At 38.8% G+C, this 20,124-nt stretch overlaps 1 protein-coding gene across 1 annotated transcript in view; it reads right to left on the bottom strand.

Moving 5' to 3' along the window:
• Positions 1–20,124, bottom strand: part of LOC132380889 (uncharacterized) — a 127,173-nt gene that overhangs the window by 92,641 nt on the left and 14,408 nt on the right. The window contains 7 exon segments of the mRNA XM_059949806.1: positions 3,943–3,978; positions 4,174–4,461; positions 5,256–5,576; positions 7,204–7,524; positions 8,085–8,405; positions 8,966–9,286; positions 13,503–13,542. Of these exon segments, the coding sequence (XP_059805789.1) occupies positions 3,943–3,978; positions 4,174–4,461; positions 5,256–5,576; positions 7,204–7,524; positions 8,085–8,405; positions 8,966–9,286; positions 13,503–13,542 (1,648 nt within the window).

The raw sequence follows: 20,124 nt of genomic DNA, 5'->3' as shown, positions 1-20,124 counted from the left end.
ATGTTGGCAATGGAAGAATAGCAACACTAGCAGACTGCCCAGCTCAATCTTTGCTTTTTGATTTGATGCAAAATGATGCATTTGGCAGGAAACGTAGAGGAGGCTTGACCAAAATTGAGGAGGAGAGACAACTTAGCAGTAAATGCTACTCTACTGATAGACTGCAAAATAGCAAGTCATGAGGTGCCACAAAACTTGAAAGAGCAGAAAATAAACACAACAAGCAGGTGGGGGGTTGAAGGCTAGGGAGAACTTGTGGAGGCAACCTGGTTTGATGTGTGAACAAGGTCTGTAGATGAGAACTAGGATTATGTAGGCTGAGTCTAGAATGAGTGGCAGATGAATTCTATTAGTCAGGTGGAGTTGGGAGGTTCCTGCATGTGCTCGCCTGACAGCATTTCAATGTATGTTTCAATGCACATGCGAGATGTATAGACAATCTTGCCAAAAAAGGACACAACTCTTTGGAGCTTCAACAATGAATCCTTGCAGACAGATTCTGTATGAAAGCTGATAAGTGATCCATAACTTATTGAAGAATGGAGTTAGGGAATGAAATACACAGACAAATAAGGATAATCAAAATAAACCATAAAAGTAATCGGGGCATCTCAAAAAATCTCAGTATCCCTTGGGCACCATGCAGTGTAGTGGCTACCATAATGCTATTACAGCTTGAGGTGTCAAAGGTCAATTCTGATGTCTTTTGTGTGGGATCTCTATGTCCTCCCTGTGGAATGCATGGGTTTCCTCCCAGAGTCCAAAGATATATCAGTTTGTTAGTAAACTGTCCTGTGATTAGGCTGAGGTTAAATTGAGGGTTGCTAGGTGGTACAGCTCAAAGGGCTGGAAAGACCTATTCCACACTGTATCTCAGTAAACAGAGTAAATAAATAAATACAGTGGTAAGAGTGGGGATGGGGAAGTAAGATCAACAATGTTTTATGGGCTCACTTGTAACACAATGTCTAAAGAGTCCATGCAGGGAACTTGCAAATTTGAGCATTTAGAGCAGGAGTTCCAACCTTTTTTGTGCCATGGACATATCATTAAGCAAGAGGTCATGGACCCCTAGTTGTGAACCTCTGATTTACAGGGTAAATTACTCAGAATATGTAGGGAATTTAAGATGACGTGAGCAACATAAAATGCATTTTATGATGATAAAGAGAAGTAAACAAATAAGAAGTAAATCAAATATGTAAGGGAAAAGCAGATAGAACATAAAACAGTACAGCAAAGTACAGGCTCTTCAGCCAACCATGTTTTATCAGTTCTTTAGCCTATTCCAGTATTAATCTAATCCTTCCCTCCCACATAGCCCTTCACATTTCTTTGCGCATGTGCCAACCTTAAATCTCCCAAACGTACTTGTCTCTACTAGTACCCCAGCAGCACATTCCAAGCACTTGCCAGTCTCTGTGTAAAAGGCCTCCCTTTGATAACCCACCTATACTTTCTCCCAGACCTAATAGTATGTCCACTTATATTAAAGTTCAAAGTTCAATGTAAACATATACTTCACAATATGCAACACTGAGATTCATTTTCCTTGTGGGCATAATCAATAAATCTATAAAACCATAACAGAATCAATAAAAAATCACCAGACTTGGGTGTTCTACCAGGGTGTAGAAGACAGCAAACTATGCAGACACATAAAGAAAGAAATAATAATAAATATATAAACAATAACTATCAACAACATGTGTAGATGAATCCATGAAAGTGGGGACATTGCTTGCAAAAAAAACTCAAGTATCAAAAGAATTCAATTTACTAATGCCTCCTATCATCTTATACACCTCTATCAAGTCACTTCTTAACTTCCTTATGTTCAAAGAGCAAATCCCTAGCTCACTCATCCCATCCTCATAAAACATGTTGTCCATACCAGGAAGCATCCTGGTAAATCTCTTCTCAAGCTTTTTCGTCTTTCCTATATTGATTGATTCGAACTGAACACAATACTCCAAGTCTGGATGAACCAGAGTTTTATAGAGCTGCAACATTACCTCAAGCCTCTTAAATTCAATTCCCTGACTAAATTTTGCCTGACTAATGAAAGCCAGCACACAATGTTCTTTGTTAACCACCCTATCAACTTGCATGGCAATATTCTTTTTATGTCTGCGGGCAAAGATCTTTAGGAAAAACAAGACACGGTAGGGAGGCAAACAAAAGATTCTAGGGTGACATCTACTATTGGGCTGCCTGAGCCAAATTGTCTTTTTACTTCAACATATCTCCAAGGTAACCTCATTTTAATGCTGTGTAGTCCAGAGCAGTAATACTGTCCTCACTACTGGTGCCCTCTCTCCAGGCACACCTTTCCTGAAGAGGCAGTGACCAGCATTGATACCTTAACCGACCATGAAATTTGCCATCAGAGTCAGTTATGGCCGGGCAAAGCAGCATTGCTGAGACTTGACAAATACAACCGACATCAAGCCATACATCCTCTGAGGGGTGGCAAATGGAGGAATCTGTTCCTTGATTCCAAAATAACACTTCCAACTTTCATGTTTAAATCAACACAAAATATTTAACTTGGAGCCTCGGGGTTGAAATATGCGAGAAAGAGTAGTGTACAGGCCTCTCCCATTGTTTCAGTATGATTGAAGTCAATACTCTCACAGGTACAATGCCAGTGAAGAAAAGTAGGTGCACCACCCACCTTCTGCCCCTCCCATTCACCACCCTCTGCAAGCCAACACCCCCAATAACATCACATATCTCATATAGCAATAGTGCCAATCAAAGCATTGACAAATGAGAACATTGTACCTTTTGGCAGAAATAGATTGTATGCTATTCCTTTGAGTATCATTGAATCTTATTTCCGAAGTTTCAGAATGTGAAGTTCTCATTGATTTTGTTATGGAAGTTTTAGAAGGTGAAGTCCACATTGGGGTTGTTACAGCAGTTTCAGAAGTATATTTAAATTCTGTAAAGATAAAGAGATAAAATCCAGTTCTAACAACTTCCCTGTGCAACTAGATGAGACGATAACTTGCTGAATAATTATGGCAAGTCCATTGATGTTGTGCGTTTAGATTTCCAGAAAGCATTTGATAAGGTTCTACATGATGGATTAGCATATAAGATTAACGCAAGTGGATTAGAGGACTAATATGGATTGAGAACCAGTTGGCAGACAGAAATCAAACACAGGACTGAAGAGCTCTGCTTTTAACTAGCAGTGAGTTTACAGAGGAAACTGTTGTATTCAGTGCTAGAAACCCAACTTATCTCATTGTTTATTAAGAATATCTCTCTGTCTCTCTCTAAACCCTTAGCACATGCGGCCTCCATTAATAACATAGTCCAGGGGAATTAAATGCAATTTTTCAAGTTTTTGGAGGGCACAAAGCTGGGTGACAACGTGTACTCTGAGGAGTTTGTTAAACATGATTTGAACTGGTTCAGAGAATTAGCAAATGAATGGCAGAAATCTTTGAACTTGCCTGTAGACAAATGTGAAATGATCCGCCAGTGTGAGCAGTCTTAGTTCAAAGATTTCTGCTTATTTTAGAGTACAAAAAAACAAAGCTTTGGAAGAATTGAAGGCAGTCTGCTGAGCTCTGGGAAATGATTCCCTTTTTATGGTTTTCAGGTACTTAGCCCATGAGTAACAAAATTCTCTCTGATCTTTTATGGCTGGATTATTAGTTTTAGTCTGAATGCAAACCTCTGATAGAGTGACATTCCATCTGTTTCAGAGGCAGGAAAATTGGACTGGAAATCGGTGTCCATTCAGTGGGTCTGACACTGCAATGGGTGAGAGCAACCTGAGTGAGACTTCCCTGACCCCTGCCCATCCTCACAGGATTCTGAACTGCAGTGGATCCTTGGGATATGAGAGCTGTCCTGACCCTTCACAGTGAAGACACAGGTTGGATTTTTAAGTGGGGACAGAACGTCTATCCCAGATAAACATACTGTCAGATACTTTTAGATATACATGGAACATTGGATTGGGTGAAATCAACATACATATGGTTTCCAAACTCCTGCCCGTTCCTCGTAGGGCTCATCATTGCTGCGGAGCCTTGGATATCCATGCTTCCCTGACCACTCCCAGAGAAAACATGGATCAGACATCAGTGTAAACATAAAATCAATCACTGAGTAACCTACCATGAGATACTTGTAGATGTACCTTAAATCTCAGATCAACACCTGGTATTCTAATTCCACAGCTGTACCGCCCTGTATCTCTAGAACGAAGAACCCTCATAGTAACAGTAAATTTTCCTAATTCTGGGTAATCTCTGATTGACACTTGTCCACTCCGTCCATATTGCCCATTTGTTTCCACTAAAACTGAGCATTGTTGATCCCATCCACGGCACCAATACTTTGTGTGTGAGCGGTACTTTTTTTCATAGTAACAATCGATTGTGATCTCTCTTCCCACAACACCTCTTACACATTTCTCTGCCCGCAATGCACCTGAAACTGAAGAGAACATGCTTCTGTAAATCAGAATCAGGTTTAACATCACCAGCAGGTCATGAAATTTGTTAACTTTACATCAGCAGTGCAATGCAATACATGATAATATAGAACAAAAAATTGTGAATTACAGAAAACATACACATATTAAATAGGTAGTGCAAAAATAGAAATAGAAAGTAGTGAGGTAGTGCTGGTGGGTTTAATGTCCATTCAGAAATCAGATGGCAGAGGGGAAGAAGCTGTTACTGAATTGCTGAGTGTGTGCCTTCAGGCTTCTTAATAATAAAAACTATAAATTACAGCGAGATAGCCAATATTTGGTTTATTTGCATTCTACACGAAGACATACACACACACACACACACACACACACACACACACACACACACACACACACACACACACACACACACACGTATGTATGTATGTATATATATATATATATATAATTAACTAAGTAGAATCCAAATAGAGCAAATATTGTCAGTCTTGTTTTGTAATGAGTAATGTATTTCTAGTTTCATTTCAATAGGGTGGGATACATAACTGCCATGTTAACAATAGCAGGCCAGGGAGAAGTGGGTGCTGGGGGTGGTAGATATGGGGGGGGGGTGCTTTTGGTAATGGACTCATTTTCTAAACCCAAAGATGGTTCATACTCCACAAGTATAAATCCTGTCAGGGTGGTGATGCAGTAGCCTGCATATGTTTTAAGTGGCTCCAACAACACAACATCTTGAAAGTATTCACTCCATGAAACACCCAAAAGTGTCCGTTATTCATCTATCACTCACCAGTGTGACTGAATTGCAGCTGATAACTGCAGTGCCAAGTGCTGCTGAAGACTACCACATTGATCATTTCACTGGATTTCGCTCCATGAGTATTTGAGGCTGTGCAGTAATATTGATGGTGCTGGTGTTTGAAGGATTGACAACGTAGGTCCAGTTTACTGGTGTCAGAGATCTTTGAATTCACAGACGAGGTCTTTTCATACCATGTGTACTGAATGGGAAAGGATCCTTGAACAGACTTACAGACAACTGACATGGAACCCCCGACACACGAGTCACTTATTGACGACAGAATCTGCAGCACAGGAACAGACAAGGGTTCTGTGGGAAAGGACCAAATATTCAAGTGAACGTTTGAAAACCACTCTCCAATTTTCAGCACTTCTGCACTTCACCAGGTTGGAATCTCATCAGCTCCTCTACCCCTCTGTGTGTCTGCATCCTCCCAGCTGCCTGACCTGCCAGGTCTGACATTATCCCAGAACACGGCAGGACTCCAGATCAGGACGGCAGTGATGACACTGAGGATGTGTCAGTGTGAATACCAGGGTTTCAATCACTCTCAGCAGCAGGGAGCAAGTCTCCATTGGAGACGGGTAATGGGAACAAACTGGAAAGAGTCCTGGAAGAACTAAACATAATGAGGGTGAGAAATGGTCAGGTGTCTGTCACATGTTTGGTGGGTTTTGTTAGAAAGTGTTTGGTTTCTGTGATCTGCAATAGCAAGGGAGTACTTTGGTGCTGCTGTTTGCATGGAAACAGTGGGTGAAGCCCAGAAATCTCAGGAAGGTGGATGGCCACACAAAGGAGCTGGAGGAACTCAGCAGATCAGTCAATCACTCTGGAGGAAAATACACGTGTAATGATTCAGGATGGGACTCTTCATCAGGACTGGAAAGAATGAGGGGACGGAGCATAAGCTGACAGGTGAGGAGGAAGGTGAAGTGGGGCAAGAGAATGGTGTGATAAACTGGAGGTGATAGGCAGAAGAGGCATAGGGTTACTGAGTGGAGAGGACATTAGACCATGAAATAAAATAAGGAAGTTGGGCATCAGAGGGAGAAGGTGTGGGCATGAGAGTGGTGCAGGGGAATGAGAAAGGGTAACAGGGCAAGAGGGAGAAAGGAAAACAAAGGAATTCTGATGCGAATCTCAACAGAATTCCTTTAATCTGTTTCCCATCGGTAATGGGTGGATGAAAGGCTGGATGCTGTGGAGTGGATGATCATTGTGTTCTGGGGTGGGTGCTCAGAGCCCATTTACAGGAATACTGGGGTGGAGGGGTGGTGGGAATGATGATTCCTGAGATAGGCCGGGGTTTAGACTGGTCTGCTTTGGAAGATTTGAGTGCAATTTGTTGAGCTCTGGGAAATGATTCCCTTTTTATGGTTTTCAGGTATTTTGCCCATGAGCAACAATTTACTCTCGGATCTGTTATGGTTAGATTATTAGTTATAGTCTGAATGCAAACCCCTGAATGAATGACATTTAATACAGTTCAGAGACAGGAAAATGGTGCTGAGCCTTCCACTGAAAATTGGTGTCCGGTCTGTGGGTCAGACCATGCAGTGGGTTACAGCAACATGAATGTGATTAACTTTTTCCTATTCACTCCTCGCAAGACTCTGCACTGAAGTGGACCCATGGGATGTGGGAGCTGTTCTGATCCTTCACAGTGAAGACACAGAGCAGATACTTAAGTGGGGACAGAAAGTAAATCCCTGATAAATGTACCGTCAGATTCTTGTAGATAGAGATGGAACATTGGACTGTGACCATGAATTGGGTGAGATCAACATAAGTTGTGTTTCCTGACTCCTGTCGATGCATTGTAAGGCTCTGCCCTGCTGCAGAGCCTTGGGATATCAATGATACCCTGGCCATTCCCAGGGAAAACTTGGATCAGACATTTCAGAGAAGACATAAAATCAGTCGCTGCACAACATACCGTCAGATACTTGTAGATGTACGTTAACCATTGGATCATAACCTGATGATGTAATTGCACAGCTGTACCATCCTGTATCTTCAGAGTGAAGATCTACCACAGTAACAGTAAATATTCTCAGTTGTGTGTTATCTGTGATTGACACTCGTTCATTCCGTCCGTGTTGCCCATCTGTTTCCACTAAAACTGAACATTGGCGACTCCATCCACGGCACCAATACTTTGTGTGTGAGCGGTACTTTGCATCATAGTGACAATCGATTGTGCTCGCTCTTCCCACAACTCCACTTACATTTTTCTCTGCCCACAATGCACCTGAAACTGAGGAGAACATGCTTCTGTAAATCAGAATCAGTTTTAATATCAAAAACACATTTTGTAAAATGTGTAATTTTTTTGGCAATACTACAATGCAATACAGGATAATATAGAACAAAAAACTGTCCATTGCAATATTTATATATATTAAATAGTTAGATTAAATATGTAGTGAAAAAACAGAAATAAAAATATGGGACAAAGTGTTCATGGGTTCAATGTCAGTTCAAAAATCGGATGGCCGAGGTGAAGTGAACCCTCAGGATATCTGAACTGTCCTGACCCTTCCAGGTGAAGACACAGAAGATATTTTAGTGGGGAACAGAAAATAAAGCCCTGATATATGTGCCATCAGATTCTTGAAGATACAGGTAGAACATTGGACTGTGGCCACGACTTGGGTGAGATCAACATGAGTTGGGCCTCCTGACTCCTGCCTATTCCTTGTAGGACTCTGCCCTGCTGCGGAGTCTCAGGATATCAATGGTACCCTGGCTGCTCCCAGAGAAAACTTGGATCAGACATTTCATTGGAGACATATGCTCAGTCACTGCATTACTTACCACCAGATACTTGTACATGTACGTTAACCATTGGATCATAACCTGATGTTGTAATTGCACAGCTGTACCATCCTGTATCTTCAGAGCGAAGATCCTCCATAGTAACAGTAAATATTCTCCGTTGTGGATTATCTGTGATTGACACTCGTTCACTCTGTCCTTGTTGCCCATTTGTTTGCACTAAAACTGAACATTGACGACTCCATCCACGGCACCAATACTTTGTGTGTGAGTGGTACTTTGCTCCATAGTGACAATCGATTGTGATCGCTCTTCCCACAACTCCACTTACATTTTTCTCTGCCCACAATGCACCTGAAACTGAGGAGAACATGCTTCTGTAAATCAGAATCAGTTTTAATATCAAAAACACATTTTGTAAAATGTGTAATTTTTTTGGCAATACTACAATGCAATACAGGATAATATAGAACAAAAAACTGTCCATTGCAATATTTATATATATTAAATAGTTAGATTAAATATGTAGTGAAAAAACAGAAATAAAAATATGGGACAAAGTGTTCATGGGTTCAATGTCAGTTCAAAAATCGGATGGCCGAGGTGAAGTGAACCCTCAGGATATCTGAACTGTCCTGACCCTTCCAGGTGAAGACACAGAAGATATTTTAGTGGGGAACAGAAAATAAAGCCCTGATATATGTGCCATCAGATTCTTGAAGATACAGGTAGAACATTGGACTGTGGCCACGACTTGGGTGAGATCAACATGAGTTGGGCCTCCTGACTCCTGCCTATTCCTTGTAGGACTCTGCCCTGCTGCGGAGTCTCAGGATATCAATGGTACCCTGGCTGCTCCCAGAGAAAACTTGGATCAGACATTTCATTGGAGACATATGCTCAGTCACTGCATTACTTACCACCAGATACTTGTACATGTACGTTAACCATTGGATCATAACCTGATGTTGTAATTGCACAGCTGTACCATCCTGTATCTTCGGAGCGAAGATCCTCCATAGTAACAGTAAATATTCTCCATTGTGGGTTATCTGTGATTGACACTCGTTCACTCTGTCCTTGTTGCCCATCTGTTTGCCTTAAAACTGAACATTGACGACTCCATCCACGACACCAATACTTTGTGTGTGAGCGGTACTTTGCTTCATAGTGACAATCGATAGTGATTGCTCTTCCCACAACTCCACTTACATTTTTCTCTGCCCACAAAGCACCTGAAACTGAGGAGAACATGCTTCAGTAAATCAGAATCAGTTTTAATATCAAAAGCACATTTTGTGAAATGTGTTAACTTTGTGACAATACTACAATGCAATACAGGATAATATAGAACAAAGAACTGTCCGTTGCAATAATTATATATATTAAATAGATTAAATATGTAGTGAAAAAACAGAAATAAAAATATGTGACAAAGTGTTCATGGGTTCTTTGTCTATTCAGAAATTGGATGGCAGAGGGGAAGAAGCTTTTTTTAAATTATTTATTAAATTTTAGAAAATTACAAAGAATAAATGTGATGATAAAATAGTAAGAAAAATAATATTAACCCTCCCCCCCTTAACCCTTGTCCAAAGAAAGTAAAAAAAGAAAGAAGAGAAAGATTGCATGGATATTGGAGGATCCCCGCATGCTCCATGGAGTTCAAAATAATTTTAATATTTATTTTTACTTTCCCCAATTACTTTATAATTTTATCATCAAAGGACCTATGTATCTAATCCTATCTTTTGTAAGTATGGGAGCCAAATTTTGAAAAATATAACATATTCATTTCTTAGATTGTATGTAATTTTTTCAAGTGGGATACAACTATGTATTTCATTATTCCAATAATCCATAGTTAAATATAAATCAGATTTCCAAGTAACTGCGATAACTTTTTTGGCTACTGCTAATGCAAATTTTATAAATTTTTTCTGATACTTATTCAATTTAAGTTTCGGTATTGTCCCTTCATTATCTCCTAATAAAAATAATACTGGACTATGTGGGAGTTGTACTCCAGTAATTTGTTCCAATAGAAGTCTTAGATTTATCCAAAATGGTTGAATTTTAAAACAAGACCAAGTAGAATGTAAAGAAATACCAATTTCCTGATTACATTGAAAACATTGGTCAGATATATTTGAATTTAATTTATTTATTTTCTGTGATGTTATATATAATTGATGTAAAAATTATATTGGATTAATCTAAGTCGAACATTTATTGTGTTTATCATACTATCTTGACATAATCTTGACCAGTTTTTTCCATCAATTTTAACATTCAAATCAGATTCCCATTTTTGTCTTGATTTATGAATTCCTGATTTAATTGTCTGTTTTTGAATCAAATTATACACACAAGATGTAAATGTTTTAATTTTTCCTTTTTGAATTAATATTTCTATTTCACTAGGTTTTGGCATCAACATTGTTTGACCCAGCTTTTCTCGTAAATAAGCCTTTAATTGAAAATAACAGAAAAGAGTGTTATTTGATATTTTATATTTATTTTTTACAAATTTTTTACAACATCAATATACCTCCTTCAAAACAATCACCTATATATTTAATCCCCTTTTGGAACCAATTATGTAAAAATTTATTATCCATTGTAAAAGGAATAAGCCTATTTTGAATTAAAGTTCTTTTTGCTAATAAAGATTTCTTTATCTCATCGTCCATATTTAACTTATTCCATAAATCAATCAAGTGTCTTAATATAGGAGATTCTTTTTTTTCCCATATCCATTTGGATTCCCATTTATATATAAAATCTTCTGGTATATTTTCTCCTATCTTATCTAATTCTATTCTAATCCATGCCAGTTTTTCTTCATCAAAAAAAGATGCAATAAATCTGTTGATTTGCTTTATAATAATTCTTAAAATTTGGAAGTTGTAACCCTCCTAAATCAAATTTACATGTCAATTTTTCCAATGATATTCTTGACATCTTTCCTTTCCAAAGAAATTTCCTTACATATTTATTCAGTTCTTGAAAAAACTTCTGAGGTAACTGTATTGGTAAAGTTTGAAATAAATATTGCAATCTAGGAAATATATTCATTTTTACAGCATTAACTCTACCTATTAATGTTATTGGTAATATCATCCATTTATCAAGATCCTCTTTTTTATAATAATGGCAAATAATTTTGTTTATATAAATTTTTTACATCATTATCAACTCTAATACCTAAATATTCTATCCCATTTATTGAACATGGAAATTGAGTTACTAATCAACATTGATTATGATTTCCTTTGGTAAGGGGTAAAATTTCACTTTTATCACAATTTACTTTATACCCTGATACTTTCCCATATTCTTCCAATCAAAACATCATCAGCAAATAAATTAATCTTATTTTCTTCTTGATTAACTCTAAAGCCCGCAATGTCTGAATGTTCTAATTAATTCAGCTAATGGTTCTATTGCCAATACAAATAAAGCAGGTGATAATGGGCAGTCTTGTCTAGTTGACCTCGTTAAGCAAAATGGTGTTGAAATCTGACCATTTGTAACTACTTTAGCTTGAGAATTAGTATTTAAGGTTTTAATCCATTGTATAAAAGATTTTCCTAACTCATATATTTCCAATACCTTAAATAAAAAATCCCATTCCAATCTATCAAATGCTTTTTCTGCATCCAAAGCAACTGCCACATTCATTTCCTCTCTTTTTTGTGCCAAATGAATTATAGTAAGTAACTGGGTTATATTATCCATTGATTGTCTGTTTTTAATAAAACCTGTTTGATCTATATGTATTAATTTTGGTAAATATTTAGATAGTCTATTAGATAAAATTTTTGCTATTATTTTATAATCTGTATTCAACAAAGAAATATGCCTATATGATGTTGGTTTTAAAGGATCTCTATCTTTTTTTGGCAATGCAGTTATGATCGCTGTTAAAAAAGATTGTGGCAGTTTATGCATTCTTTCCACTTGGTATATTAATTCCATAAAAGGAGGAATTAATAAATCTTTAATTTTTTTTATAAAATTCAGGAGGAAAACCATTTTCTCCTGGGGATGTATTACTCTGAAGTGATCCTAAAGCTTCTTCAACCTCTTTTAATGTAAAGGGCATATCTAATCCTTTCTGTTCTTCCAAATTTAATTTTGTAAGTGTTATCTATGATAAAAATTTATCCATCTAGCAATCTTATTTTGTGATTCTGATTGATATAGTTCAGTATAAATTTTTTTTAAAGTTTCATGAATTTCTAAAGGTTTATAAGTAACCTTATTTACACTTGTTCTAATTGCATTTATTGTTTTAGAAGCCTGTTCTGTTTTCAACTGCCAAGCAAGAATTTTATGTGATCTTTCACCTAATTTGTAAAATTTTTGTTTAGTTCTCATAATTACTTTTTCTGTAAGATGTGTCTGGAGTGTATTATATTGTAGTTTTTTATTAACAAGTTGTCTTCGTTTTTCTTCTGTCATATATCTTTGAGATTCTTTTTCTAACTTTATGATATCTTTTTCCAATTGATCTATTTCTGCTGCGTATTCCTTCTTAATTTTAGATGTATAACTTATAATCTGACCCCTTAAATATGCTTTCATCACTACCCATAATACAATTTTATCCTCAACTGAATGTAAATTTGTATCCAAAAAAAATTGAATCTGTTTTTTCATAAAATCACAAAAATCTTGACATTTTAATAAAATTGAATTAAATCACCATCTATAGATCGATTCCTCCTTATCCATCATTATCATTGTCATTATCAAGCAGGAATAATCTGACAGTATTCTTGCTTTATATTCCACACTTTTCACTCTATCTTGAATATTTTTTGATAATAAAAAAAATCAATCCTTGAGTAAGTTTTATGTCTATTTGAATAAAATGAATAATCTCTTTCTCTTGGATTAATTTTTCTCCATATATCAATCAGGTTTAAATCTTTCATTAATGATAAAGTTAGTTTTATTACTTTTGATTTTGTAGCAACTTTAGTTGACCTATCCAAAATTGGATCTAAACAAAAATTACAATCTCCAACTATTAATATTTTATCACGTGCATCAGCCAAGTTCAAAAAAACTTCTTGTATGAATTTTGCATCATTTTCATTTAGTGCATAAATGTTCATAAAAGTCCATAATTCTGAAAAAAATTGACAATGTATAATCACATATCTCCCCACAGAATCAATTATTACATTTTGTCTTTTAATTGGTAAAGATTTATTAACCAAAATTGCAACTCTCAATTTTGAATTAAATGAAGCTGCAATGACATTTCCAACCCAATCTCTCTTTAACTTATGTTCTGTTTCTGTTAAATGTGTTTCCTGTAAAAAAAAAAGCTATATCTCCTTTCATTTTCTTAATATATGTTAAAACTCTTTTTCTTTTCACAGGTCCATTAATTCCATTAACATTAAAACTTAAAAAATTAAGTAAATTAATCATTCATAATACCTTGGGAACTCTTTAAAATTCTCCATGTTGCTATGAGTCTCTGCCCAACCATCCAGGCAAAAAAGAAGAAAAATAGAAGAAAGATAACTAATACATAAGAAAAAAAAAACAAAATACCCCCTCACTAATGTTGCGAATAAAAAGAACACAACATTACCCCCCCACACACATTTTATGGGTCATGGCAATCGCCATGATTGTACATGTGAAACTCGCAGCCATCGATCAGGAGCTCCTCCAGCTCCCCCGCAAAAAAAAAAGAAAATATATTAGTGAAGAAAAAAAAGAAAATAATTAATGTCTCTACTCCCAATTAATACTCATCAACTTTTTTTTTCCTTATAAATGTCTATCAAGTCCAACCTTGTTTCAGTCTTCATCATTAGTCTATTTCAACTCTATAATTCTTCGTGGACATCAGGTAATTCTTGTAACAAATTTCTCCGCTTTCTGGTAGTCAACAAAAAATCTTCTTTCTTTGTTATCCAGGAAAATGATCAATTTTGCTGGGTAGCTCAATAAAAATTTATAGCCCTTTTCCCATAAAGATTTTTTCACTAGATTAAATTCCTTCCGCCTCTTCAGTAGATCATAACTTATGTCTGGATTAAAAAAAACTCTTTTCCCTTCTATTATCAATGGCCCATTTCTCTTTTTAGCACCTTGAGTAGCTGCCTTCAAGATCATTTCTTAATCTTGGTACCTTAAGCATTTTATCAAAATTGATCTTGGATTTTGATCTTGTTGAGGTCTTGGTCTTAAAGCTCTGTGTGGTCTTTCAATTTCAATTACTTGGCTTCCTTCTTTCATTTCCAAAATTTTCGGAATCCATTCTTGAAAGAATTTTATTGGATTTTCTCCCTCTGTACCTTCCATAAGACCAACAATTTTGATATTATTTCATCGACTAGAGTTTTCAAGTGCATCTATTTTTTCCAACATCCGTTTGCTTTCTACTGTCCAGGCAAGGTTATTGTCTTCTATCTTATCTATTCTTTCAGTGTTTTCTTCCACTTTTACTTCCATCTCTTTAACTTTATTATCCATCTTCTTTTGTTTTTCCACCACATTATCGAGTGTATTCTGCATCCTTCTTATATCTGTTCTTATAGCTTTTAATTCATTCATCATATATATCAGGATATCTTTTATGTCTTCTTTAATTTCCTCCTTCTTTTCCTCTTCTTCTTCCTCTGAATTTCCCAAAGAGTCTGATTCCACTTCCAATTCACTTCCAATTTCACTTCCAGCCGTAGTTGGGATTTGTAGTTTTGTTAATATCTGTTCATGCATACTTGTTTCTTTGCGCATGCATTGTTCTTACCGTTTCTCCTTAGAGACCACCAACATTGCTGCAACTTCCTGTCCCGCATCATCAGAAATGCTATGCACTTCGCCGGGAGGAGATCCAACTTGAGTCCGAGGCTTCGCCGAGATGGTTAGGCCTTTTTCCTCGCCAATTTGTGCAGTCTTTGAAGTAGAAGCTTTCTTCTGTTTCGGTTTAGGAGCCATATCAAAAGATAATCCTGAGTTGCTTATAAATAGTTTCTAGTAGGTATTTGTTAACTCTTCTTCATTTAAACCCTATTTCATTACTTTTTACGAGGGAGCTGGATTCCTAACGTCTCAATCCTACGTCATCACGTGATGCTCCCCCCCCCCCATCCCCGGGAAGAAGCTGTTTCTGAAATTCTGAATGCGTGCCTTCAGGCTTTTGTATCTCCTTCTTGAAGGTAACAATGCCAAGAAGTAATGTCCTGGCTGGTGGAGGTCCATAATGATGGGTACTGCCTTTTTGAGGCACTGCTGCTTGAAGATGTCTTGTATACCATGGAGTCTAGTATCCACGATAGGTCTGACTTATTTTTCAACTCTGTGCAGCTTACTTTGGTTGTGTGCAGTATCAGCGCTCCGCCCCACCCCACATCCCCACATACCAGACAGTGATGCAGCCAGTCAGAATGCTCTCCACAGTACATAAGTAGATATTTAGGTGTGTTACCAAATCCCGTAACTGGATCACTTACCAGCAAGGATAGAGAGGTCCGTTGAAGTCTGATGGTACTATTTTTAAAAGTCTTTATTTATGAAAGGGGCACAAACATACGATTAATACAAACATACAGATAATATACGTAGTCACTACTTAATCTAAAAGCGCGGATCTAATAATAACCATCAATAAAAAACAGCTCGATCGTTTGTCTAGGGAATAATATAGTGTCCAATGGAAATATAAAAGTCACTCAAATTCCTGCAGGCATCTGGCTTTCGGGGGGGGGGTGGGGAACCGCTGGGTTTTCACTTGTTGGAGAGAGAGAGAGAGAGAGAGAGATTGGTGAGGAAAGAATACGTGCCTGGGTCTTTGTGAAGCAAATCCGTTGAATCAGGGGAGCGGGCTTCCCCGTTGTTAGCTAAAAGCAGTTTTTCGTGATTCCAGCCACAGACTCCAGGCACGGAATCTAACGCACGTGGCTTCCTTCAAAATGGCATCCCGCTACTAGGGGATTGCTAGCGTGTCTTCTGGTGCGTCTGAAGGGGTTGTTTCCCCCCAGACCCTCCTTTATACTTCCTCACGGGGTCTCAGATGTCAATCAGGTTGGGATGATACAATCTCTCTCTCAACCAGCCCACTTTGCCCGAAGGCTTACGCGTGGTCTCCATGGGACAATGGTCAATGTTGCATTATTTTGTATCGCGGTGGAACGAGGTATTCGGCACGTCTCTCTCTCCCACTTCCTGGGTCTACTGACCCCTCCTCAACTAGTGCTCTTGCAATTCTCACAAAGGAGGGGGCTGTGGACATAACAGGTGACATAACAATTCTTCTCAAAATCCTAATTAAATATAGCCACTGTTTTGCCTTCTTCACAGCAGCATTGATATGTTGGGATCAGATTAGGCCCTGAGAGATACTAATGCCCAGGAACTTGTAATTACTCACTCGCCCCACTTCCGATTTCTCTACAAAGACTGGTGAGTATACCCTCCTTTTACCTGTTCTCAAGTCCACAATCAGTGAATGCAAGGATGTTGCTGAAACACCATTCCACTTGCTGGTATATCTATTCCTGTACACCCTCTCATTTCCATTTGATATTTTGCCAACAATGGGTGTATCATCAGCTAATTTATAGATGACATTTTTGCTGTGCCTAGCCACACAGTCATAGGTGTAAAGGGACCAGAGCAGCAAGCTAAGCACACATCCCGGAAGTGCTCCACTGTTGATTGTCAGTGAGGTGGAGTTGTTATTTCCAATCTGCACAGATTGAGGTCTTCCATTTGCAGAGGGCGGTACAGAAGCCCAGGCTCTATAACTCTTCAAAAAGCACTGTAGGAATGACGGTGTTAAATATTGAGCTATAGTCAATAAATAGCATGCTGACATAGGTATTTTATTGTCCAGATGATTCAAGGTTGCATGGACAGCCAATGAGATTGTGTTACTGTAGATCTATTGTGGTAACAGGCAAATTGCTGTGGTGCAGGTCCTGGCTGAGGCAGGAGTTGATTCTAGACATGACCAGCCACTCAAAGTACTTCATCACGTATATGTGAGTGCGACTGGACGATAATCATTAAGCCGGTTCACACTGGTGTTCTTAGGCACTGCTATAATTGTTGCCCTTTTGAACCAAGTGGAAATTTCTGGTTGTAGCAATGAGAGTTTGAAAATGTCTTTTAATTTTTTCAATCTCTTGAAATTTCTTGAGTAAGCAAAAAAAAACTGCTTCACAAACAACTTTCTGGAGCAAAGCAAAAGAGGAACTCATTGGGTCAGTCGACATCTGTTGCAGTTTCAGGTCAAAAATCTATGACAGTTTAATAACCTCAGCCGTCCCATGCCCTGACAGGTGCTGAAGTCCTGACCCACTGAGTTCCTCCAGCTGATAGATTGTCACTCCAAATTCTGGCATCAATAGACCTCTGTACCCCCAAAATATTTTCAATATTCAGAGTGAATATCCTATCTGTGCTGGTCAACATCCATCCCTTTACTAGGACCCCAATCAGACATTCACCCTTGTTTGTGGTCAAAAGGTGGGAGGATTGGCAGAGGCCATCACCCAGTCACCAGTGTTTAGCCTATACCCTTGCCACAGAACAGTTTCATCTTCAGCACATGGCTTCTAACAGTATTTCCCAGCTTTTTACTCAGCTTCTTCCTCAGATCCCAACTTTTCCAAGGGCATTCTGTGCACATTTCCCTGAATGGTGAGAGACGGCGGGCTAAGGGAGAAGAGAGACACAGTCTACTTCTTGGAAAATGGGGTGAGGGGAAGCATTATTAAGGGCAGTTGATTTATAGTCACCCGAATTTTGAGGGCAGGAGAAAGTACTATATATACAGAAAATGTTGAATCCCAAAATAACATTAGGGTCTTCATACATTCTGGTTTTGTACTTAGCAAATACGGACATTGACGTTATGTCACCAGAATTTCCTGTCAATAGAAAATAAAATATTCAGTTCTACTTCTGTTTTCCTGAAGCAGGATCATAGAATTTATGACATAAGAGGCCGTTCAGCCCTTCCTTCAGTTCTGGTTATGTTCTGGTCCTCCCTCTAACACTGGGGCCTTTGCCCGGCAGGTGACAGCTCTTCAAATACACCTTCCAGGCTCAGTTTACTGTGCTGAAGGATCATGACTCTACCAACTGTTCAGGAAGTGTATTTCAGAATGTTACCCCACTTACTCACTTCTCCATGGATCATCACCTTGTGGTGGTGGAGAGGCTTGTGAGTTCCTGACATCCTGAGAGCGATGGCATCTGGTATGGTCTTCCATGGCAGAAAGTTCAAGGGGGAAGTTCCAGTCAAAGAGCAATCTAAACAAGACCTTGACAGTGGAGCCAATGAAAGATGACTAGTAGTGTTCCACAATGGTCTGTGCTGGGACGACTTCTTTTTACTTTATATGTCAATGACTTGGATGATAGAATTGATGGCTTTGTTGCAACATTTGTTGATGTTATGAAGATAGGTGTGGGACAGGTAGTTTTGAGGAAGTAGAGAGGCTACAGATGGACTTCAGCAGTTGAGGAGAATGAGAAAAGAAGTGGCAGATGGATTACAGTATCAAGAATTGTATGTTCATGCACTTTGGCAGAAGAAATTAAAGGATAGACTATTTTCTAAATGGAGAGAAAATACAAAAATAACTGAGGCACAAAGGGAATTGCGAGTCCTTCTACAGGATTCCCTGAATCCTGTTGGGTTGATGGTGAGGAAGGCAAATGTGATGTTAGCATTTATTTCGAGAAGACTGGAATATAAAATCAAGGATGTAAAGTTGAGGCTTTATAAAGCACTGCTAAGGCATCACTTGGAGTATTGTTAGCAGTTTTGGTCCCCTTATCCAAGCAAGGATGGGCTAATGTTGGAGAGGGTTCAAAAGAGTTTCACAGAAATGAATCTGGGATTGAAAGGCTTGTCATATGAAGAGTGCTTGATGGCTCTCAGCCTCTACTCACTGGAATTCATAGGAATGAAGGGTGATGTCATTGCTGCTTAACAAAAGTTGAAAGGCCTCAATCAAGTGGATATGGAGAGGATCTTTCCTATGGTGGTGACCATCTGGCCAATGCCCCAGACTGTCGGTGTCCACAGGGGATGTTGCCTGCCTATGATTTGAGCCTGAAGTACCAGCCAGGGAGTCAGACCATTGATGCTAATGCATTGTCCTGACATGCATATGAAGGGCTGGTCAGGGCTGGAGAGTGGGAGAGCATTCCTGTCCCGGGAGTCAAAGCCAAGAGCCAGTTTTCCATCACGGTGAAGGCAGAGGAAAGGCAAGGGCAGAATCGAGTGGTAGATCTTTTTGAACTTCTGATGGTGCCACTCCACAGGTTTCCTGCATCCTAACTGCTCTGAAGACAAAGCAGTTGGCAGAATTGAGTCCTGGGGAAGTGGCAGCTGCTTAGTGAGATGACCTGTGCATAGGCACTATCTGGTCAGCAGTTGTGGAAGGGGACATGGCCCAAGCGGACAGCTGAACCTCTCTGCTACTGAGTGGATGGCCCTGATTGGAGCTGAGGAACCAGATTTGATACTGGGTCACATAGCCTCCAGTCTTGTTGTTACCAGCTGGTTCTGCATGAGATGTATCAGAGGATTGTGTGGAAGTCATTGCCTGATGATTCCAGTCATTTGAGGTTTGACAAGACTTATGGATTGCTGAAAAATCAGTTTTTCCGGCCCCAAATGAAGCCAGAGACCAAAGAGTACTGCAAGTCATGCATTCAATGCATACGGAGGAAGATGCTGCCTACGAAGGCCATTCTATTATCCCACTTACAGAATGCGGAGCCACTTGGCCTGGTGTGTATGGATTGCCTATCAATAGAGCCTGGTGCCAGCAACGTGGTGAATGTCCTGGTCATTACGGATCACTACACCAGATTTGTGCACACCTTCCCTACCAAGAATCAGAAGTCCACCGTTGCCAAAGTGTTATGGGAGAAATGTATCTTTATTTATGGCCTCCCGAGGCAAATACTGTACATTGTGATCAGGATGGGATTTAGAGAACAGGCTCATACATGAGTTACTGAACATGCTTGGACTTAAGTTGTGGAGGTGTGGAATGCACTGCCTCGGAAGACGGTGGAGGCCAAT

The sequence above is a fragment of the Hypanus sabinus genome, chromosome 25 (genome assembly GCF_030144855.1).
Source record: "Hypanus sabinus isolate sHypSab1 chromosome 25, sHypSab1.hap1, whole genome shotgun sequence".
Taxonomy (NCBI): domain Eukaryota; kingdom Metazoa; phylum Chordata; class Chondrichthyes; order Myliobatiformes; family Dasyatidae; genus Hypanus; species Hypanus sabinus.
The sequence above is the reverse complement of the archived record's forward strand: the minus strand, read 5'-3'. Positions and strand labels throughout refer to the sequence as shown.